At 43.2% G+C, this 24,209-nt stretch overlaps 1 protein-coding gene across 5 annotated transcripts in view; it reads right to left on the reverse strand.

Annotated features, from left to right (window-relative positions):
• Positions 1-24,209, reverse strand: part of SLC2A9 (solute carrier family 2 member 9) — a 121,695-nt gene that overhangs the window by 87,244 nt on the left and 10,242 nt on the right. The window contains exons 2-4 of one of the 5 annotated variants that reach the window (XM_062636374.1): positions 19,569-19,662; positions 11,554-11,639; positions 5,727-5,825 (exon numbers count right to left, since the gene is read on the reverse strand). In XM_062636374.1, coding sequence (XP_062492358.1) covers positions 5,727-5,825; positions 11,554-11,616 — 162 coding nt within the window. In that variant the 5' untranslated portion in view covers positions 11,617-11,639; positions 19,569-19,662. Of the gene's footprint in view, positions 1-5,726; positions 5,826-9,501; positions 9,840-11,553; positions 11,640-19,568; positions 19,748-24,209 lie in introns of those variants that run through there. The other 4 variants (XM_062636373.1, XM_062636372.1, XM_062636376.1 and 1 more) reach the window with 4 other exon arrangements.

Genomic DNA, 24,209 nt, shown 5'->3' on the forward strand with positions numbered 1-24,209 from the left:
TCAAAGGGTGACTCCACAAAGTCACGCCACTCATGCGGGGCAAGATACTGCATATCAGCTGAGCTCCCCTCACTGCTCACCTACACACTCTTAACCTCAGCCAGGTGACATATCACATCCTAGTGCAACAGACTTTTGGACAAGCCAAGGAAAACTGTACTGCCTAGCATTTGCCATGACTTTAAAAGAGGAAGAACATGCAAAAATTCTTAAAAGCTACCTACTGTTAGTCAAAGATCACGAATAGTCATGCTAAAAGCAAGGAGTTTTACTGCTTTATCATGGATATGTAACTTGGGATTAAAGAGGGCAAGGATGGCAGGCAAGGCAGGCTCCAGTAGCAGGTAGAGGCAAAAATGTCTTGAAGTTGGTGAATTGGCAGAAATGAAAAGGAAATGAGTTACAATCAACTCCTGCAACATGATGTCCAGGTGGCAACATGACTGATGTCAAGAGAAGAGTTTGGCTTGTTTTACAGGACGCAGCACCAACTCCCATATGCCTATAGGTTTAGGGAGCAGGGGGAAGTTCACATGTAACTTAGGAGGTCCCTTGAAAATTTTTAAAGATGTTGAATTAGGAATCCTTTCAGCAAAACTCTGCGCTGTGCTCACCGTAAAAGAACATTTATCACCTCTACTTTGGATTTCAATCCCAGAATGCAGATAGAATCATAGAATCATGGAACAGTTAGGGTTGGAAAGGACCTTAAGGTCTCAGATTTGCTCAAAACTAAGTGCTTCTCACTAGTCTTTTTTTTCCAAAGGGCCACTATTGCAGAAGTGAGTGATTCCACAAATTCTTCAGCATAACGCTAGGAAAAAAAAAGATGGAGTGAATTGAAAACAATTAGCTTTAATGGACTGTGGAAGAAGGGAGGCTGTTTCCACTTCTGCATTGTATTTAAGACACTCCCACATCTGGCAGCCACACAAAATCAAGGACTTACTAAGCCAAGCAATGAAAGATGAGCTTTTTCTACCAGAGTTTACAGCCAAGACAAATAACTGAGAGAGGAAGAAAGCAAGAGCTGACAGCAGTTGGTTTGATAGCCTACAGTATGTCAAAAAGAGCTAGTTGCATGGCACCATTAAAATTAAGAATCCCAAATAATTTTTCTAAGTATATTATATCTTCTCTTCAAATTTACATAGCTGCTTTTTGAACAAAGACCAGGTTGTTAAACAAAGTAAGCAATTTATTTTCAGTAATTAAAGATTTATCAAACATGAAATCAGACTGATATGAATCTATCTGCCAAACAAGCTGGCTTTCTTCAGAACTTAAAACCTGAGACAATCTTGTAGCTCTTCAGCTATCAAGATCTACACTTTTCACCCATGGCAGATTAATTTCCTTAACAGCCCTCCACATGGGCCCTTCCACCATATCTTTAGAAAGTCCAAGTGCCTCTTGAATCTCTGAAGACCTCTGACAGATGCCTGAGTCACAGTTTTCCTCTGCAAAGACCATTCCAGCTCTTCCCCAGATTCTCATTTTCCTACTACAGTTTCTGCTAGTTTGTCAGGTACAAATTACTAATTCTTAGCATATATATCCCAAATTTTACCCCTAAAAACTACCCTTTTCTTAAAGACACAGTAACCCTCTCAGTCTTTCTGTTACTGAGGCTATCTAAAAATAAGCTGAACTATCATATGAAGCCTATATTTTGAGTTATTGCTTCAGTCTTGAACAGATGTTCAGCTATTTTGGCAACCTGACACAAAATTAGCACGAATTTTATTCCAGTAATTAGTATTACTAACTTATCTCCAATACATCCCCTATAAAGAAGGTTCCAGTGTGGGACCTGCCCAGACTTTTCCAGTTCAAAACATTAATTCAGGTTTCTTGTCCTATCCTTGTATTTTCTGAACAGCCTTTTTTAGCTTCCTTCTACCAGCCTTATATCACAGAGCCTTTTGTCTGGACATTTTTTGTGCCTGCTCAAAGTACCCAAAATCCAGGGCCAGCTCACTTTTTTAGCCTTCAATGTCCCGAAGTTTATATTCTTTTTTCTGCCTTCCTGACATGCACACAACTGCAGCTTTTTGAAGAATGCCTTTTAACAGCTTCCCTTCCCTGATCTTTAATTACACCACCATTTATTCATCTTTGTAACAGGTAAGGATGCCATAGCTCCAGTATAACATGTATCACCTGTAGAGACATCTCCTATTTACTTCGTCTTTAGTCAAGCCTCTTCATGTTTATGCTCCTCCCATTTTGAAATCAAGCAAAGCTCTGAGGTCACTGTGGTGTCTGATGCTCTGGGGAGGATGCAGTGGCAGGTGGTCACTACTGCAGAAGGGCACACCACACTTGTGTAACACTCTCACCCGTCTGTGTTACTACTACTCAACAAGCTCTGTAGTACCACAAAGTGTAACCTTGGCACTTTTCCCCAGTTTCTTCTCAGGTCGTCCTCCAGCATGTCACAGGTACTAAATTATCCTGGGGTAGGACTCAGCAGTATCGGCCTAACACCACATTTTCCCTGTTCAGATGAGGAATTTCAGACTTTAGGTATTCCAGCCTTGGACACACAGACTATTCAACATGAGGACTTTATTCAGTTGGAAACATCACCTCTCCACATGCAAAGTACCTAAAAAAGGTGGAGGTAGAACATGGCACTTCTTGTATTCCTTCTATCAAGTTTCTAGTGGGTGTCTTATGCCCTGAATTAAAAGGAGGACAGTGATATTTCTCCAATCCTACCTTATATGTTTCCATATGAACAGACAGAAAAACCCACAATTCAGAGCAAAAAGTCAATTTGGTGCATGGTCCATTTAGAATAAGCTCACAATAAACTTCCAAATTAATCTGCCATTATATCAAGTAATACATTTTATCTCTTCCACACCAATACATAGATTATATTTAGATTCGGGTACCTTCTTGTTTATTTGAAATTAATTTCTGACAGTAATGAATACTAAAATAAAACATTTTTAGAACACAATTAACATTTCTAGCTAACGATAATGGCTACAAACAGTATGCAAATTATTCTCTTCTTGTGTTATGACTAATTTTCTCAGCATAGCTTTGTTACTCAGAGGAGACATCAAATAACAGCAAATATTAAAGAAAGAACAAACTACAACACTCATTAGTAACAGATAAATGTGCTGGTATGTACATCACTTGCATCTGAATTCCCACTGCCAGTAAATGGGAAGTTAATAGCACATACAGGTTTTGAGGAGTTACACGTGAAACAAAACAGATCAGATCCAACAAATCCACTAAATTTGAATCCATGGAATTCTGCACAAAGGCTCCTTTGGGATTTTAACCAATTGTCTGAACAATGCTAATGGCATAAAACTGTATAAAAAAAATTTTAGTTCCTATCCAAAGCCTACAAGGAAAGGTAGCCAACTGATATCAGTATTTCATATTCTCCTGCCTCAGTTCATTTAAGTAGTAGTGGTATGGTGGGAAATATGAGGGGAACATAAAGGATATACATATACAAGGGATATACTTTAAATAATGGAAATATTTTATTTGTCTTACCCTTAATTACAAAGGTCACTTACACACAATAACAAGTATGGTACTGGCTGACACAGCAGGCCACACATATTTGCAATAGCCTCCCTTTCCCTTTATCAGCTCTCAAAGGAATTCAGAGTTGCAGCTGCCCACAGGAAGGGGGCAAGCACTGCATGGCAGTAAATAGCAGAGATTTCACTTCCTGTACAGAGCACAGAGCACATCTTTGTTCTTCAGACCTTGCCCACAATCAGTCCATGAAATGAGTTTTAGAAATTCAGCTCAGAAAAAGACAGCTTCAGCTTGTATTCAATTAAAGCACTTGTCTTCCTACTGCCAAATGCTTCCATATGTTTTTAAATAAACTCTGGTAACTCTTTGAACAAGCCCATGGAGGCTTCTAATTCTGGGTTTCTGGTGTGGGCGAGTACTGTGCACAGGGGGAAGCACACCTGCAGTGGGCTACTGCTCTTTCTCACAGAAAAGTAGGGGACTAAGTGGGAAGCGATCTGTGCTCTGAGCAGAGTATGGGCAATTTATTCCCCCCTTAAAATAGAAAGGAAGTTGGACTGAGTCCACCTTACGAGAAGACCTCTCACTGGTGAGAGCTGCAGCATTTCCCTGCAGTCTGATGAGGTGGCACAACTTGCAGCACCAAAAGATACTGTACACAAGAATTTACTAACATTTTTTCAATGCTTCAGTCTTAAATGAAACCCCCACTCCAGCTTATTCATCGTGCTAATGTGTTCAGCTTCAGGATCCTGAAAACATCCCATGCTTTTGTCAACAGTCATTGTCAAGCATTTTTTCAATACATCTTAAAGCACCATACAGTCCTACAGTAAGGTTGGAAGACTTTAGACATCAAAAGGAATTGTACTGAAGTAACCAGGGGCAGAAGATACCCAACAGTCTACAGAAGGATGCTCATGCATGTCTGACAGTGTTCAAGGACAGGCTGAAGGGGCTTTGAGCAACCTGGTCTAGTGGAAAGTGTCCCTGCCCATGGCACTGGGTTGGAACTAGATGATCTTTAAGGGCCCTTCCAAACCAAACCATTCTATGATTCTATGATTCTGTGTTTATCTTCTGATGACTGCAAGGTAAAGTGATGCCTAGACGTGCCGCACTAGAATAAATATTCCATCTGTTTAACCCCATGTTGCCAGTACAAAAAGTACCAAGAACTTCAAGAAAATTCCAAGAAGTCATGAAGGGGACAATTAAAACTTCCTACAGGGTGAGATTCTTCCTAGTCCTTAAGGTCGTATGTTTACCAAATAAAATACCCATATGAAGCAAACTAAAAGTCTTCTTTCATTATTTGCATAAATATTGCATGCATTTTTAATATGACCAACCTGTTCAGGTGGAAATGTAACCACATTTTAAGAAGAGATTTCCATAAAAGAAGGAGCATAACTTTGGATAGGAACTATTTTGAATGGGATTTCTACAGTTAGCTCCCCTGGCTACTGGCTACTTTTTCAAAGTGGTCTTGCTTGCAACTCCACTGAACTGCTTACTGATGTGCTTGGCTGAATTAAGAGCATCTCTAGACAGCCATTGTAAAAACAAAATGTTCCCATCTTTATTTGTGATAACTGGTATTGAAATGAAAACCCTCCAGATATTGTACACTGATTTCATAGTACTCTCTTCATCAAATCTATTCCATATGTTGCAGCCAATGGGTTGTCAACACAGCAGTTTTGAATTCATAATCAAACAAGACAACACCACAAAATGCAGGCAAAGAGGCCCATTATTTAAGAGGAAGCCAGAGGCATTATTTATATCAGTACTGTAGAAATGAAATGCTGTGCAACCCTTCTGAGCTTAATGATGTGAACAGAAGTTGCTGAACGTGCACAGAGCTACTAAATACTCACTAGTCAGAAAGAAATACTATTAAAAACACCTTATTCCTCAAAAGTTTGCAAGATTTGGGTTTAGTCTGGGTTTGGGAAGAATGAGAAGCAAAGCATGTGTACCTGCTCACCTCAACAGCAGCATTTAGTTTCCTGACAACTCTTATGTGAAAACCTCATGGACAGTGGAAAGAAGCTTTCAGCAAAGCAGAGTTACTGTACGAGATTTAACCTCTTCTGCTACACGAGGAGGGATGTAGAAGCAGGGTGCTGATGAGCGCACACCAGCTGGGCACGGCTGCCCTCTGCTGATACTAAATTCCAGCTCTGACAGTCACTTACCGCTGCAGGAGCGTTGACCACAGAGAGATTGTAACCGTAAAGAAAAGACGACCCAAAAGCACCAGTTAAGGAGGCTACAATAAGACTCCCAGACCAATTCTGAAAAACAGAGAAAAGACGCAGCCACTGTTAGTAGGCTTTAAATCAACACTTTAAATCAACATACCTCAGGTTTTAGACACTCCTTACGCTACCTTGCATACCTCCTGCAAGATGTCTCTGCAAAATAACAACCTGAAATACTTCCTCTTGCTGCAATCCAAGGATCAGTAGATTTTAAGTGACAGCATCTCAGTTAACATTTAAGGAGTTGTAAGCAAACATTTGAACTTCTTTCAGCTTCACAGAGTTTTGCTGCAAGCATCTGTCAGCCCTCATACCAAAAAGGAAAATGCTGGAGAAGAATATTCTCAGTGAAGGAAACTGCTGGAAACATATCACTAACACAGCAAAACAAGGAGTAGCATATATTTGACGCAACAGGTAGACCACCTACCTGTGGGTAGACCTGACTTAGCTGGAAACCTGTGAAATGGCATGCCTTCCTCTCCCATGAGTATAGGGATCAGTGAAATTGTGACAAAAAAATTCAAACTTTGCCCACAAACTAGGTTTTGTAACCCAAATGCAAGTCTCCAACTGTAATTTGCTGCCACGCACCTACGTTCTCCAGTGGAGATGACATTTGCTCTTTTTCCCCAGACACCTCTACCCTCTCAGGTTTCCTCCCTCCATCCCTCTCATCCTGTTTTTAGCCAAGAATTCCTTGTTCCACATCAGCTGCTGAATGAAAGGTAGAATTGATTTGGTCAATGCTTTGATTTGAAATATTTTGCATATAAGGGTCCTTTCCACCTTCTCCGGTATTAACTTTCTGCCACTTCTCCTTCTGAATTAGGGAGCCTGGCAGAAGTAATCACTGCCATTCCCAAGAGATGTTAAAGTTTGCGCTACTGTGGCTGGTTGATTGTAAACGTCATTTTGTAGATTAGGGAAGACAGATCACCTTTCTTGACTTCTGAATACACTGAAGTAGATGGCTTTTAACATATTTGAATTAAAAACCAAACCAACTGCTAAGAATTCAGAATTTCAGGCACAGCTCAATGACATTTTATGCCCAGCCTCATCACTCACTGAGGCCTCAATCCTTTTAAAAGGAGAATGACTTGCTTAAGCAGGCCTACTAGACTCAGCTTCAGATATATCACTTTCAGCAGACAACAGGTTAATGAGTCAATGCAACCTGTCAACGGCACAAAGCTGTGTTGCCACTTTGGAAGATCTGGAGCATGAAGTAGGTTTGTGTAGCTAACACACAGCACATGTGCAGTGACAATGAACTGAAGCAAGCTCCAGCAGCCTCACAGGGGTAGCTGGGTAAGTGAACACCCAGTGGTTGTTAACATGTCCCACACTGTCACCAGAGATCTGTGAAGAAGGGATGAGACAGCCGGGTGCCAGGGCAGGGACCACAGCGTACATCCCAGCACATACTGTGTCTGCTGTGCACTGCAGCTGCTGCTCCTGGGGGCTCCAAATGTGCCCTGTGGGACAGCTGAGTGGTTTGAACATCTCCACACCATGTGAGAACTTTTTAAGAGATTATACAGTTCATTAACCAGCGCGTTCCCAGTCAGGTTAGGAGGAAGTGTACACAGGGAAAAGCCTTGTGTAAGAAATCCCACTGACTTCACTGCATAATCCAAATACAACTTATTGTTATTAGCCAGCTTCTTAAAAGGAACCTGACACACACACACAGAGCTTTGCACTGTTATTTCAGTGGCGAAAAGCAGAAATTTTAACATAAGGATTCATTTACTTCTGGAGATAACACTTCATATTTAGATATCCATTATTTCTCTACTATGCGCAAGCATTCCTACACTTAGGAGAAATTGCTACCATGCTGAACCAAGGACGCTGAGGAGAATATTCCTGGAGTTCTACTAGGTTGCTCTCAGAGGGTTCATAAATGATAAACACAAGTTCACAAGTGCTGTGTGGTTGATGCAATATTGCTAAAGGGCTCTACTCCAACAGTTAGACCCATCAGAAAAATCCTGCAAACAAAATTGTTCGGATCATATAGCCTGTAGTTTATTAAAAACTCCAGTGAATGCTTAAACCTTTCAGCACAGCACATTATACGCACATGAGGCTAAGTGAAAGACAATGCAGGACAAATCACTGAAGTGCTGCCAAATTAGAAACCCCGTATCCATTTTATCTCCTAGTGTTGCAAACAGCTGGGTTTAGAACCTGCTTCACTACCAAGAATTTCCCAAGTATAGAGCCTGCTGCTGAAACCCTCGGACTTACTCGATTCAGAGTTTTACAGTCCTTGGAACACGAAATTCAACTTCTCCATGACCTGCTCCCTCATACGCTATTTTAAATGTTTGCTCAGATTCCAGCAATGGCAGATGAAAGACGAAAGCACAATGAAGCAAGAATGACAAAAAGAAATCAAACTGTTGCTTAAGAAAAATATTAACCCTGTGGCAACGTTAACAAAAGGAAAGGGGTGGTGGTGGTGAAAAGCGTTTATGTGCTTTACAGTGGACCAGGAAACAAGGCGGCAACCACTCCTCCCTCATAGGTGTTGCTTAACTTCACCGCCACCCGTGTGCTCACACGTCTCTGCCGTCAGCGCAAGGGCAGGTAGGTGTGACCGCCACCACAGCGACCAGCGCTCAGTCAGGGAAGCTGCTTGTCAGTTCACAGCAGAGACCTCCAGATACCTGAGAACTGCTTAATTGTGAAAGTCCACAGTTTTGGTGTTACCACAGATCCCAGGGCACAGTGCTTTGGAAGATGTTTTCCACAGCTCCCGTCCTTGTTCAGCATGCAGTGCAACATTCGTGTAGGCTACTAATTGCCCTTTTTTCTTCTTTTTAGATGCGTGACAGGTTGCATTTCAGTTTTCAAAACACCATTTAGAATAATGTACTTTAGCTAGCTAGTTATAACCCCTAGCTCAGATTAAACACAACTGTCAGCAGTAAACATTGCACAGGTACATAAGGAAGTTTTAACATTCTTAAACAGGTATTGCTAAGACTTTCTATTGATATTGGGAAGCTGGATATTGAAGCACCTTACCCGGATCCCTTAGTTTTACGGAAGCACTCAGCGCACAGGCAACTTCTAGCCCGGAAAGCGGCCGCTGGGCGCTGCTGGCAGGTGTGCCCAGGGACACGGTGGTGCCAAAGGAGGAAAACTCCGCTGTTCTCCCCAAGGGTCTGCCCTTGCCCCGAGGATCTGCCGCTACGGGCGGTGAAGCCCTTGCGCCCTCTCCGCTCCCTCCTCCAGCCGCCTGCCCCGTCCGGGCACGCCAGCCCCGGCGCTGCCCTCCGCCCGTCCTCTGGGTCCCTGCTCGTCCGCCGCGGTATTTTTAGCTCTGCCCGCCGCCGGCCTCCCCTGCACCGGCACCAACAACTTTCCGAGCGGAGAAGGGCTCGGCGGCGCCGCCGTGCAACCTGAGCTCTGCCCCGCTCTCCGGAGAGCAGCGGCGGGTGACTCCGGCTCCCACGGCCACCGTGCACCAGCCTGGCTCTTTCTTCCTCCCCACCAACGCTGGGAAAGGACCGAAACCGTCCCCAGCCCGGTTGATCGTCCCCAGCGCGAGGGCAACTCAAGGCCGAGCTCCCCGCCCTCGCCGCCGGGATCGCTCCCGCCCCGCTGCCCGCTCCTCCGGTGACCCTCCGCTTATGCAGCCGCGCTCCTTCCCGAAACAAGGGGAGACTCCGCGCAGCCCAGCGCTACTTACGCTCCTGCTTGCGCGGCGGCGGCAGCCACCCCCCTCTCCCCGCGCCACCAGCGTGTCCGCCTCGGGCCCCGCCGCGCGCTCCATGCCGCCGCCGCACGTGCGCAGCGGCCGCGCATCTCCGCGGGGCGCAGCGGGGGCGCGGCCGCGGGAGGGGCGCGCGTTGCGCTCCGGCGGCGCAGCGGCCGGGGGGCACGGCCCGGGGGTGCAGCACCGGCCGCGGGAGTACACGGCTACGGGAGGGGAGCGGGACATAGCCGGGGCTGCGGGCAGGGAGAGGGGATGGAGGAGCGCGGGCTCATTTATCTGCGGGCTCGCACATAACTTAAGCAAATGTGCGTGCCCAGGGCCGTGCGTGCGGTTTCCCGGCAGGCCCCTTCCCTCAGTAGGGATTTACACAGCAGCGCATGTTCGGCAAGGAAATGGCAGGGCTAGGTGGTCCCTCACAGCCTCCCCCCCCCCCCCCGAGGGGCCCAGGAGCTGGGGATCACGGCTTGCGGGGACGGGGAGCCGTGCCGTCTGGAAACCGGGGCTGCCCTGCTGTAAGCAGACGCTGGAGTCGGGAAGGGAAGAGTATTCTCGTGTTGCTGGGCCTTCAAAGTGAAGATATCACAAGACTTGCAGCTAATTGTTACCCATAAGCCGTAGGGATGTTTCCACAGCCTTAGGAGGTTTGGAGGTTTGGATCTGGGGCGTTGCACTACTGCTGTGCAACAGGTGGAGATTAGGCATGCTACCTGGGGAAGGTAAAAGCTCTCAGCTACTGGTTTTGAAGGTGCCTGTTTGCAAACATGGGGATTTTGACCTGCTAAGATTTAAACTACACCTCCTAGTTGGCAAGGGATGAGTATTAAGTGCATCTGGGAACTATTCCCAGATGGCTGCTGTTAATATTGGTGTAAATCTGTGCTGTTTCCATTTCTGACATGCTACATACCTCTCACAAATAGCTCAGAGCTCTCAGAGACACAGAGAATATAATGCCATAAAGCACTGAAGGCTTGAAAGCAGTTTATGATGCAGCAATTTTGAAGAGTCATTGGCAAAGATCAAACTGATCTTTGGTGGTGTTTAAGTAGAAATCCAGATGCTATTCATTAACATGTAAAATTGTCATATATATTAAGAAACATCAGTATGCATAGATGATCCACACATCATTTGTAATGTCTTTGAATGGTCATAAGCAGTAAAAGAGTCAAGTTAGGATAATCAAGCCTTTAAAATCCATAGAGTGTTTTGAGATGAATCAGATACTTCTGTTTTATTTAAGTTTCATTTCATATAGCTCAGAGCAAGCAATTTAGTTCATACTCAAATACAAATAATATGGCTGGTGTGATTAATATGTACACAATTTCTCACTTTAATGCACTCACATGTTTTGCCCTTTTATAATTGCTGTTCGTAACTTACAGAAACTAAACATGTGCTACTCTTTGTACCACTCAAATTTACATCCTGTCAGCTTCCCCTTGCTCAAATCTCCATGTTCCCATGGAAAGAAGCAATATTTTGCTCTTCTCTAACATGTCAGAGCAGAAGGGGAAAGATGGGAAGAATACACAGCTTTGCGGGTTCTTGTATAAGAAAAGTGTCAGAGGCTAAATCCAAGCTTTTTTTTTTTTTCACAGAATACATCCATCCTCCCAAGATCTCCTTCTGAAGGCACAGAAACTCTCTTCGAAAATATTACCCCTGTCTTCAGTGACAGAGTCCCTCCCCAAAACCAGAGGTTTTAACCTATCCTAAAGTCAAGGAATCCCAGAATATTTTACCTAAACCCTTTTGAACTAGCCCCTAAACCTGGATAGTTCAAAACTGGACATGTATAAAGAATAACACAGGAAGAACTGAGAGTCCTGTGGTACAGTCTCACAGTAAGCCCATCAGTGGTCCAGGTACCAAAGGCAGAAAGGGAACAGAGCATTCCTGTGTTTAGGACACTGGCCTGCGCCTGCAAGTATTTATATAGGTTCCAAATAGTTACTTTCTGCCTCCACTCCCCAGATAGCAAAGAAATGTGTTGACAGAAGGTTTGGGGAATTCACTCACCAGTTTTTTCTTCACCACGTTATTTTCTTTCATGTCACCATTGCTTTGCTGTTTGTTCTCCATTCTGTTACCTTGTTAGGGAATAGCTGAGGAAAGAAAGAGGGAAAGTTGTGGTATTGTTCAGCTGAGGGAGGTGAGGGTTTTAATAAAATCATAAATCTGACCCAGGAAGGATTTGAAAAAGCCTGTGAGAAGTCTAGATACTCCTTTCAAAAGTCAGATCCTTGTTCAGGAGGGTGCAACAGCCCCCAACTGAATGTGGTTAAAAGCAACTGAAACATACGGGCTCATGGTGCTGAAGCAGCCTGCTCAGAGGGCAGCCCGCGTACAGTAGTTGCTAATGCAACTAAAGCAGGAAGGGAAAAAAGCAACAGTATCAGGTCCTTCAGTGGACACACTGTCTCAATTCAAACCAGAGCCTCAGACCAGCTGCAATTACAAAGAAGTTTAGACAACCAGGTGGAGCTACATTGCTATGGGTTGCAGCCAGGACATTTGGATTAATTGGTGGTGTGTTTCTAATGATTATTAGACCTTATATTAGCTAAGGCATTGCCTGAGGATATTTGCAAAGAAGGGGACCATTTGTTTATTGCTCTATCAAGGAAATTCTTGCCAGAACAACACTGTATGTGCTTTCATAATGTTAAAGGATGGTTTAATCACCATTTATTAAGAAAGTAAACTGATTTCTGGGATTTCAGAGAGGATGCATTTCTGTCAGTTACACTGTGCTTCACTGTATGACCTTGGGCTGGCTGGCTGTCCATTTCTTTTGGAATATGGATTACTGGGTTCTTCTATCTCAACATCTTGAGATGACAACACATTTTAAGACCTTTGCTTACTTGATCATTATGCAATGACAGATGCAGTCTTGAATGCAAGTTGTCTTGTAGACAAGAGTCTAAAAGATATTAAAATATGATACATGGGCTGTAACAGTCAATTCAGTGAAACAACACATTGGATTGGAAATTGTGTTGAGGCCATCACAAAGGTTTTCTAAGAAGAAATCGTATCTGATAGAAGTATGCCACTGGCAATGCTGGGGCCATTGTATCAGACAGTTCCAAGAAATTAGGCTGGGCTTTTCAGCACGAGAAGCTGGAGATATGGCAGCATCCTCTAAGTGCTAAAGCCAGAAAAACTACTTTCTTCCCTCTCTACCTCTCAGTGCAGTCAGTACTAAAACCTTGCAAAACTCCTTGCCTTCTGCTGCAAAGAGCTTTAGTCAATTCCTGCTAAACTACTATTCAAAAAGTGCTTCCAAAGCAAAGGTATTTCACTTTATAGGAGAGGTGCTAACCTCATCATCAATCAGTTTGCTTGTCCCATACCACATTTAACAAGCACACCAAAAGTAATGTCAGACTTGCTCACTGCTATAATGTATTTCATATATAGATAATGTAGAAAATTAAACTAATGAAGACATGTGGGTCTTCTAGTGATACATGTGGGTGCTAGGGATATAGATAGTAGTAGACTGGGGAACATAAAGAAAGACTACATCTCTACCCTGGGAGAGATGGTTAGGGGCTCTGGAGCTCAGATAGTCTTTTCATCAATTCTCCAGGATACAGGGGAGGACCTAAAAAAAGCTAGGAGGATTAGCCAGGTTAATAAATGGTTAAAAGGGTGGTGTCATAGTCAGGGGTTTGGGTGTCTTGAACACGGGACCCAAGTTTGTAGGCCAGGTCTAGTTGGGGCTGGTGGAGCTGGTCTAAAGAAGGGAAAGAGCAGTTTTGGTAGGAGGCTTGCCAGACTGGTCAAGGAGGCTTTAAACTAGATGTGTTGGGGGAGGGGAGCATCATTCCATCCCAACACACCCAGTCAGTTGCCAGCACCTATAATAAATGCTCGGAGCAATGCAGAGATATCCCAGCCGCTCCAGCCAATGAGCCGGCTTCAGCTGGAGCTCGGCTTAGATGCCCCTATACAAATGCCCGTAGCATGGGGAACAAACAAGAGGAATTAGAGATATGTGCATGTCTATGGGGGTATGATATAATAGGCATCACAGAAACATGGTGGGATGGCTCCTATGGCTGGAGTGTAGGAATGGAAGGTTACAGGCTCTTTAGAAAAGACCGGCCCGGCAGATGGGGAAGAGGAGTTGCCCTTTATGTTAGGGATAGGCTGCAGAGTATGGAACTCTGTCTGGGGACAGGTGAGCAGTCCACAGAGAGTTTGTGGGTCAGGGTTAAAGGGAAAATAGCTATGGGAGGCATTACTGTGGGGATCTGTTACAGACCGCCTGATCAAGGAGAACCTGCGGATGAAGCGCTCTATAGACAGATAGGAAAAGCCTCACACTCACAGGCTCTTCTTCTCATGGGGGACTTCAACCACCCTGACATCTGTTGGAGGGATGGTAAGTCATGGCACAAGCAATCCAGGAGGTTCCTCAATTGTGTAGAAGACAACTTCCTTCTGCAAGTAATAGAGGAGCCGACAAGGAGAGGTGCCATGCTTGACGTCGTGCTCACCAACAGGGAAGGGCTCGTTGGAAATGTGATGCCCCAGGGAAGCCTTGGATGCAGCGATCATGAGATGCTTGAATTTGAGATCCTCAGGACAGTGAGAAGAGCGTGCAGCAAGCTCACTGCCCTGGACTTCAAAAGAGCAGGAGCCTGCTTAGTAGGGTTCCATGAGATATAGCCCTAGAGGGCAGGGGGGCCCAAGACTCTTAGTTGATATTCAAGGATCACCTGCTACAAGCTCAGGAGTGTTGCATCCCAACTAGAAGGAAGTGCAGCAGGAGGGCCAGGAGACCTCCTTGGATGGATAAGGAGCTCCTGAGGAAAATTCAAATGAAAAAAGAAGCTTATAAAATGTGGAAGCAAGGGCAGGCGGCCTGGGAAGAGTACAGTGATGTTGTCCGGGAAGCTAGGGACCAGGTTAGGAAAGCCGAGGCCTAGTTAGAATTAAACTTGGCTAGGGATGTTAAGGATAACAGGAAGGGATTCTACAAGTACATAGCAAATAAAAAACAGACTAGGGACAACGTAGGCCCCCTCAGGAAGCTCTCAGGAGAACTGGCTACACAGGATTTGGAGAAGGCTGAGGTTCTGAATGACTTCTTTGCCTCGATCTTCACTGGCAAAGGCTCTGACCACACCACCCAAATCTTGGAAGGCAGATGCAGGGACTGTGAGAATGAAGGCCTTGGACTCACTGTAGGAGAGGATCTGGTTAGAGACCACCTTAAAAATCTGAATGTGCACAATTCCATGGGTCCTGATGAGATCCATCCGAGGGTCCTGAAGGAGCTGGGGAATGAAGTTGCTAAGCTGCTGGCCATCATATTTGAGAAATCATGGCAGTCAGGTGAAGTTCCCGATGACTGGAAAAAGGGAAATATAACCCCCATTTTCAAGAAGGGGAAAATGGAAGACCCAGGGAATTACAGACCAGTCAGTCTCACCTCTGTGCCTGGCAAAATCTTGGAGCAGATTCTCCTGGAAGGCATGCTAAGGCACATGAAAATCAACAAGGTGCTTGGTGACAGCCAGCATGGCTTCACTAAGGGGAAATCCTGCCTGACCAATTTGGTGGCCTTCTATGATGGGGCGACAGAACTGATGGACAGGGGTAGAGCAGTTGATGTCATCTACCTGGACTTGTGTAAAGCGTTCGACACTGTCCCACATGACATCCTTGTCTCTAAATTGGAGCGACATCAATTTGAGAGGTGGACCACTTGGTGGATAAAGAACTGGCTGGATGGCCGCACACAAATAGTTGTGGTCAATGGCTCAATGTCCGGCTGGAGACCAGTAACGAGTGGTGTCCCTCAGGGATCGGTGTTGGGACCGGTTTTGTTTAACATCTTCGTCGCTGACATGGACAATGTGATTGAGTGCGCCCTCAGCAAGTTTGCCAATGACACCAAGCTGTGTGGTTCGGTTGATACCCTGGAGGGAAGGAATGCCATCCAGAGGGACCTTGACACACTTGTGAGGTGGGCTGATGCCAACCTCATGAAGTTTAACCATGCCAAGTGCAAGGTCCTACACCTGGGTTGGAGCAATCCCAGGCACAGCTACAGGTTGGGCAGAGAAGAGATTCAGAGCAGCCCTGCAGAGAAGGACTTGGGGATGTTGGTCAATGAGAAAATGAACATGAGCCGGCTTCAGTGTGTGCTTGCAGCCCAGAAATCCAACCATATCCTGGGCTGCATCAAAAGGAGCGTGACCAGCAGGTCGAAGGAGGTGATCATGCCCCTCTACTCTGCTCTTGTGAGCCCTCACCTGGAGTATTGTGTGCAGTCCTCAACATAAAAAGGACATGGAACTGTTGGAAAAAGTCCAGAGAAGGGCCACGAGGATGATCAGGGGACTGGGACGTCTCCCGTATGAAGACAGGCTGAGAAGAGAAGGCTGCATGGAGACCTCACAGCAGCCTTCCAGTATCTGAAGAGGGCTTATAGGGATGCTGGGGAGGGACTCTTCATCAGGGACTGAAGTGATAGGACAAGGGGTAACAGATTCAAACTTAAACAGGGGAAGTTTAGATTGGATATAAGGAGGAAATTCTTTCCTGTTAAGGTGGTGAGGCACTGGAATACGTTGCCCAGGGAGGTTGTGAATGCTCCATCCCTGGCAGTGCTCAAGACCAGGTTGAACGAAGCCTTGGCTGAGATGGTTTAGTGTGAGGTGTCCCTGCCCATGGCATGGGGATTGGAACTTGATGATCTTAAGGTCCTTTCCAACCCTAACCATTCTATGATTCTATGATTCTATGACAGAGCATTAAAAAAATCATTCTCAGACTGTAATTTAAGATAAAGTGTATGAGCACTGAAACAGCACAGGCTCAGTCAGAAACAAACTTATCATCTAAAGAGACACAACTTCACAGCTAAGCCACTAGCAAAGGCAAGTGGTGTCTGCCTCCCCTCACTTCATTCTTTTTTTTTTATATGGCTGAATCTTTGTCTTGGACTTTGAGTCGTCTTTAAAACACTTTGAAGATATGTCTGTTGTGTCTGAGAATTTTAATTGTAGCAGTACGCCATCTGTGGAAGTGTTCAGACTGAACTATCCCTCATATATTTTACGTAATCCTCATTTCACAGCTCTTTGAACATATCCAATTGACTGTAGAAAAATGAATGTTACCATGTCCAGGACAGACATCCAGTGTGATGCAAAAATAAGAAATCTGGACCAGGGAGTGAGTAGAAATTGCTGAAATCCTGCACAGATTTGTCAATGTTATTTTTGCAGTCATATTGACTTGTGCGCAGGGAAGAGAGACATGATTACAGCAAGCAGAAACCTGATCTTCAGATTGCTGTTTGACAAAATCTAAAGAAGTGACGTTCCAATTACAGGAATGAAAGTCTGAGATTTGCACTGCTGCTGCTGTTGGCCATTCCTGAAAAGTTTCAACAGGTAGGGCAGGAAAGTGTATTCCTTCCTCCTGAGGTTCATATTGCTATTACCAGGTAAGTTACTTAAGTTGTGGATTCAGAAATATTCATTTGTAATTCATTCTTTATCATGGAAGATTACATCTGCCTGCTCCCTAGCTTGTACAGTTAGTCAGGAGGTGGCCCACAACTCAAGAAAGGCTCATTTATGTCAGGTCAGGGGGCACCTTCCATTTCAGCATTACAATCAGAGCTACAGTTTGCTCACTGACATATCCAGCGGTTTATATTGCTGTGCACAGGTTGAAATCATTAGTAGGACATGCAATCCAACTGAATCCTACAATTTGTTAGCCTTGGCGAGGGTGGCTCAGCAGTTCCATTGAACATTCAATATTCATTTACTGACTGCAAATTAGGAAGAACAAAAGCTGTTAGAAATCTGTCATGACCACAGAAAAACAAAAGAGTGAAGGAAGCAGTTTCAGGTGAACTCAGTTTTAGACACATTTATTGTGATATATTACTAAATCATCATGGAGTTGACCATCTCAGAAAAACTGAGTTATAAGCCACAATTATTAAGAAAAAACTCAACCTAACAAGAGTATAAGACCTGAAATACATCAATTATTGCTGTTGTCCAGTCTGAGCATAAAGCATTGTTTTGGCCAGTAGCCAGTCAGGGCCTATTTGCTGTCTTGTTCAGAGGGCATGGACTTACACAAAGCCACTGGTTTCTCCACCCTAGGCACAACCCAAGCAAGCTTGAGGCAGTTTATTTTCAATAGAAAAGGTTCTGTTGACACAAATTCCTCATGATGGGCATACAAGGCTTTCATGTTTGTCCCACAAATGCAAAATATATTACCTCTGTAGAAAGACTATAGAATGATAGAATCATAGAATAGTTAGGGTTGGAAAGGACCTTAAGATCATCAAGTTCCAACCCCCATGCCGTGGACAGGGACACCTTACACTAAACCATGTCACCCAACACTTTGTCCAACCTGGCCTTCAATGCTGCCAGGGATGGAGCATTCACATCTTCCCTGGGCAACCCATTCCAGTGCTTCACCACCCTAACAGGAAAGAATTTCCTCCTTATATCCAATCTAAGCTTCCCCTGTTTAAGTTTTAACCCGTTACCCCTTGCCCTGTCGCTACAGTCCCTGATGAAGAGTCCCTCTCCAGCATCCCTATAGGCCCCCTTCAGATACTGGGAGGCTGCTATGAGGTCCCCACGCAGCCTTCACTTCTCCAGGCTGAGCAGCCCCAACTTTCTCAGCCTATTATGTCTGTGTCAGCACTGCACTATGGACAGAGAAAACATGGAAATCAAAAAGAACAGCCTCCAGATGACAAAATTCGCTTGTAATTATAAACCAGCAGCAGCCCTCTCAGAGATGGAAAGGACTCAGAGCAAACCTTTCTCATGTGTAGCATAGAATAGATTGGTTTCTATTAAAAATGGGAAACAGAAACACTAAGAGAGACAACACAGCAGTGGGGTGGGAATCACAAAGCTTTGGAAAGCATGAAAACATATAAAAATAACCCAGATAGATTCAGTAAGTCCTATTAGGCCACAGTAGGTTGACATCTAACAAGATGCAATTTAACAGACTTAAGCTGAGGACTTCCCTCTGCTTAAAGCTAGATGCTTCTGTTACTGGTCTATGGCGTGTACTTCAATGAATGTGCTCCTCTCGCTGGTACTGTAAATCACACATACTCACACAAAAGAAACCCACCACTGATTAATTTAAAGATTGATTAATTAGAGCATCCAATGTGAAGAACATGTTTCAAATTTCTGTGTCCCCCAAATCAGGAACAATGTATTAGATCCTGCTAAGTGACATAGCTATCTGGTTAAAATAATGGAACTCCATTAAGAAATGAAAGTATTATTTTACTCTTAAGTAGTTTTGTTAAGAGAGACCTATTCTGGTGCAAGTGAGACCATACAAGACAATGCCTCTTCTACTGTTTATGGAAAATGTCAAACAGTCCCAATGTTAAAATACCATTGCTGGAGTCAGGTGTGTCATGTCTTTAATAAGTTGGCACAGAACATTCCTATGGTACTGACCTATTTGGCAAGAGTTACTCTCAAATACTGTAGATACCCCAGCTTCCAGAAATACCTGTTCTCTTAACTCAGCAGTTGACATAGTGTCAAAAAATTTGTATGTCTCTTTTGTCCTATATCTATAGTATCAGTTCTAAAATGCCTTTACAAGATGATGAATTATTGTATCTGGATTTCCATATTCCATGCAAGTCACAATCTGATCTCTCATACTGAGAAGGCAAAAGCTTGAATTTCTATTTAAGAATGAAATGCCTTTTTGGTTTTGGGGTTTGAATAAAAATTGGGAGAAAAATTAAAGCTCTTTTCCATAGAAATTTTTTAACCAGGAGAGGAAGACAGAGATTTCAGAGTTAATGACTGCTGATAAAGAAGCTGGGTACCTGACTAGCACAGGTAATTATTTATTTACAAGTTTCACAGAATTTGTTTATACCAAGATAAATTTATTCCACCCTCCCTGGGTCGAACCATTGAGAACATTGCCAGATTTGAGAAGCTGCTCCAAAGTATGAAGTCCAACTTCAGGTTGTTACTCACCACTTATCCGAAGTATTCTTCACTCCCAGTGATTTGTGAAGTTCAGTGCAGTTCAGAGCAGCCCTCCTCAAGACTGCTGCAGCAGCCCTCTTCTCTGAAACAGGGACAGTTATATCACTGAATTAAGTTCAAAGCCAGCTTTAACTCTTTTATACTTTTTCAGAAGGAATAAATGATTAACAGTAAAAACAAAGACAGCATGACGCTTCAGTTGGAATTCATGCAATAAGTCTTTCCTACCCAATAGAAAACAAACTGCCTTGTATGGCTGCAATACTATACAGAAGGTCTTTGTTTCAGTCAGCACAAAATGTGAAAAAGCTTTGCTTCCCACATTTAAACCAATAGACATTTGAAATGCAAGTGCCTAAGGCTAGGACTCACATTCATATACTTTTACCCCATTATTAGTGACCAGGTGGAGGAACACCCACAGCATTCCATGTGTTGTAAATGGCTTGTAACAGTGATGTGTTGTGGTTGTGTGGTATTTAGATATGGCCATGAACCTAATACATCTGCAAACTTTTTCTCTAAACCAAACCCCAATATTCTGTTGGAATGTAGAAATTTTCACACTTATGAAGGTAAGCATCTTTCTGTTGGCTCCATCATAAAAGAGATGGGATGCAGAGCAATAAGGCAACTGAACAATAGTTCTACTCATTTAAAAGGAAAATATATAAGCAAGCCTGGAAGACATCAAGGATGTTGTCATTGACTTGTCAGGAGTCACCCTTTTGCAAGAGTTTGAAAGGCTGGGCCAAAACACACTGTACAGCAGGAAGACCCACAACAGTTCATTAAAAGATTTACCTTGTCTGCTCTTGCGGCTTTGTGCCATAGAGAGGAACTCCATATCAGTGTTAGTTTAAATACTAAACAAAACATGGCTCATGACAAGGGTGTATCAGTTCTGACTTTGCTTTTGCTATCAATTCCTTACATCCCAAAGCTAAGCAGAGATTTTCTTTGGCGTGAAAAAGGTGCTTTCTATTTTGTCTTTTCCCTGCTAGCATGGGTATCGCTTTCTCTGAAAATCCAGTATATGTTAAATTAACCTCATCAGTATTTCCTCGAGGACCTTGATAGCTAATTTAGTTGGATTATGTATTAACTTGTAGAAGCTAAACTATCTAAGATGTTTTAAGTAGAAAAGCAGCTGCACAGACATGAGTTGCCTGAAAATGTAAATTCTGGCTGGGATTTGAAGAAACTTTGTTCTTTTAGGGAAGGTGGCATTATTGAGCATGTGGGGCTTGGTTTGTATTTCAGGTTATGGTTGTTCTGGAAGCCCCTCTGGATCACTTTTGACCCTGTTAAATAAATTTCAGTGAAGTTCTCAAAAGGTATTACCATCAAATTTACTTCAGCTAAACATAGGCACCCTTTGGTTACAAGATGCTAATCAATGAAAACATCATTTCTGAGGAACAGGAAAGAATTTCTCTCTCAGATCTCCTAGTACATTTTATCTAAAAGTGTCTTTGTACTTGGCACCCAGTATCTTAATAGGGGAAGAAAATTAAGTCTTGTACTCTAGCTCTCTGTAACACGGTGGTTACGAGGAAATAGGAGATTCTCTTTCCATTCTCTGGAGTGAGAATGAGGGAGCAGACAGGTGAGTTTCAAACAGATCCTTTACCTCGGATACAAATGACAGATAATACCTTCCAGACCTATATACATTGGATTTACATATTAAATAATCTACATTTAAATTGAAATCTTCATAACGTTTAAATTAATCCAAAGTGATTAGGTTGTGGCATCTAAGTCCAAGGTGCACTACTTCTTAGTAGCATCTGTCACTTGTGGAAAGGACCTGCTGCTCCGCATGTCCTATGATTAGCAAAAGGACAGGAAAATAAGCAAGACAAGGCTATAAAGCTGTCACTGCTACATTATAAAACCAGGTATACATGGTAATATGATCTTTGGGAAGATGTGCTGTTCAAAAAAAAATGATTCAGTGACCTCTGAGGAGCACCCCACTTTGCTCTAGAACTATTTTTTTTCAGACTAAAGAGGCTCTGAAGGCCTCTTTGACCCCACTTTTCCCAAGTTTTAAATTCAAGCTTATAAATTTGGCCTGTATCAACCTGAGCAAGAATACAGAGAAACCATCTCCAGGGCAACTTATGCAGTCATGGCTGAGAAACAGGATAAACAAAACAAGAATTGCTTTGTTAGATATACACATGAAAGATGCTAAGGGTTTTTTTTTAATAGAAATTAGAACAGAAAAAAGTAGAAAGTATCTTTGCAAACAAGATGAAGTTACAGGCTGAGAAAGTTGGGGCTGTTCAGCCTGGAGAAGTGAAGGCTGTGTGGAGACCTCAAAGCAGCCTTCCAGTGTCTGAAGGGGGCCTATAGGGATGCTGGGGATGGACTCTTCATTAGGGACTGTAGCAACAGGGCAAGGGGTAACGGGTTAAAACTTAAACAGGGGAAGCTTAGACTGGATATAAGGAGGAAATTCTTTCCTGTTAGGGTGGTGAAGCACTGGAATGGGTTGCCCAGGGAGGTTGTGAATGTTCCATCCCTGGCAGTGTTCAAGACCAGGTTGGACGAAGCCTTGGGTGGCATGGTTTAGTGTGAGGTGTCTGCCCATGGCATGGGGGTTGGAACTTGATGATCTTAAGGTCCTTTCCGACCCTAACTATTCTATGATTCTATGATTCTAAGTTAAAAGCTCACAAACCAAATATTCAGGCAGCAGTCCGTGAAATCTTAATTTCTGGTTTAAGATGAACTTTTTCATTTTTAGGAAGTTTGAAACAAAAATGCTGAAGTAAACATGATAGCCAGGAAGTATACAATGTCTGTAACTATACATGTGAATGCTCATTCCCATATAAAGACGCAGTTAATTTCTATGCAGATAGGTCTCTTTGGAAATGCAGTCTCAAACTGGTAAACCAAGCCGATGCTTACATTTTAGTTGCATATAAAAATAACCTGATCTGGCAAAGTACTGGTATTCAGTTAAGTTTTAAACCTAATTCTATATGAAAATTAAGCATGTGCAGAAATACTTTGCTGGCAAAAGATAGAACATCTACCTTCTCACTTAGTCAACCCCCCCAAACTGGAATTTGGTGTCTTTTATGGCAGCATGTCCTTGATGGAAATGTATCATGCTCTTGCACTGCTAAAACCACAGTTTTGAGAGAAAAGCCAGAGCACTGACCATTTTTTTAGTAATCTTTTGTGTTTAAAACCCTCAAAGTTCCCAATCCATAGGCATCAGTACAAACACATCTAACATGGAGGAGCAGAACAATAATTATGAATATTTAAAAATAGTTTTTTTACTGGTTGCTACGTAGCAGTGCCTTGGATCAGCTACAGCAGAGTATTTCTCAGTTCTGTGCAAGAAAAAGTGGTTAATAATTACCCTTTGGTGTGCTGGCCCATTAGTGTTGCTTTAACCATTTTCTCTCATTTACACATGCAAGTCTGGTATGTCATCATTTAGAAAAAATCTTATGAGCCATGAGTTTAATGTCATCATTATGTTAGGGTTATTTCCAACATTACCTTCCATGTAGATTAAAGCTAGTTAAATCTTTGCCAAGTTATTTCCAGTGAAGTCAGCCTGGCATTTACCTACTATTTAGTAAATGTTGAATTAAATATTGACAAGTAAAAGCTTTTATGTTGTAAGGTCATGCCCTGACTTAAGAATAGAGCTGCTCCTGGGTACAGGTTCATTCCAGGTGGAAAGGAAACACCCTCAAAGTAGCTCTTGTTATAAAGAAGAATTACACCCCAAAATGAAGACCTTTTAGGGTGAGAATTTTGGGCTCAATCCTAAGTATTTTTTGGTTGAAAAACAGAATACTTTCAGAATTTCCAGGACCAGTATGTTTGAACAGCTACTGTTGTCTTCATTAATGCTGTATGTTAACTATGCTTCTCTGACCTAACCCATAGCAGAGTCTCAGTCTTTACGTCCAAGAAAGTAATTTATTTGAGTGGTACAGTGGTAAAAGCAGCTTGAGCTGGGTGCCTCCAGAGAGGGACCCTAAACAAAGAAATCCCTGGGCAATTATACCCTTACAACTAGAGTTTCATGCTCCTCACATGACAGTTCAGTACAATAACAATATCAGGGTGTGGGTTCTTCTTGCTCTCCATTGGGTCTCTTCACTGTCTCTAGGTGGGCTGTTTCTTCTCTCATCTCTAAGGCTGCAGCTTCTGCTGATGGGGATAGTGGCCTTCTTTGCTTCGTCATCTTCTGGTGTGAACTGGCTCTGGGGCCTCCTTCTACTCGAGCAGGTAAAAAACTCAGCGTATCTATGTGAAAATTCACAGCTTGCAGCCTGAGGCTTCAGCACACCTAGCTACTAATGCTAAGTAAGTTAAACTAAGCAACTAATTTCCTTTATTTCCTTACATTGTAAACAAGGAAACTTCTCACTGTTTTACTAAGGGCTTGAGCCTTTTCTCTTCAAGCAGTAGGAAAACCTGCTTCTAGCAGGCCAATATACCCTGACAGATGGATTCTTTGCACATCTTTTCCTGTCATCTTATTGTAGGCATCAAGAACAGGCAGGCAATTTCTACTGAAACAGTTTTTCCAATCAACGGTTCTATTACACTCAGAAATTGTTTACTACTCCTCTTGAAATCTTC

Source organism: Pezoporus occidentalis, unplaced genomic scaffold (genome assembly GCF_034315485.1).
Source record: "Pezoporus occidentalis ecotype Australia unplaced genomic scaffold, CSIRO_AGI_Poc_V1 ctg48, whole genome shotgun sequence".
Taxonomy (NCBI): Eukaryota; Metazoa; Chordata; class Aves; order Psittaciformes; family Psittacidae; genus Pezoporus; species Pezoporus occidentalis.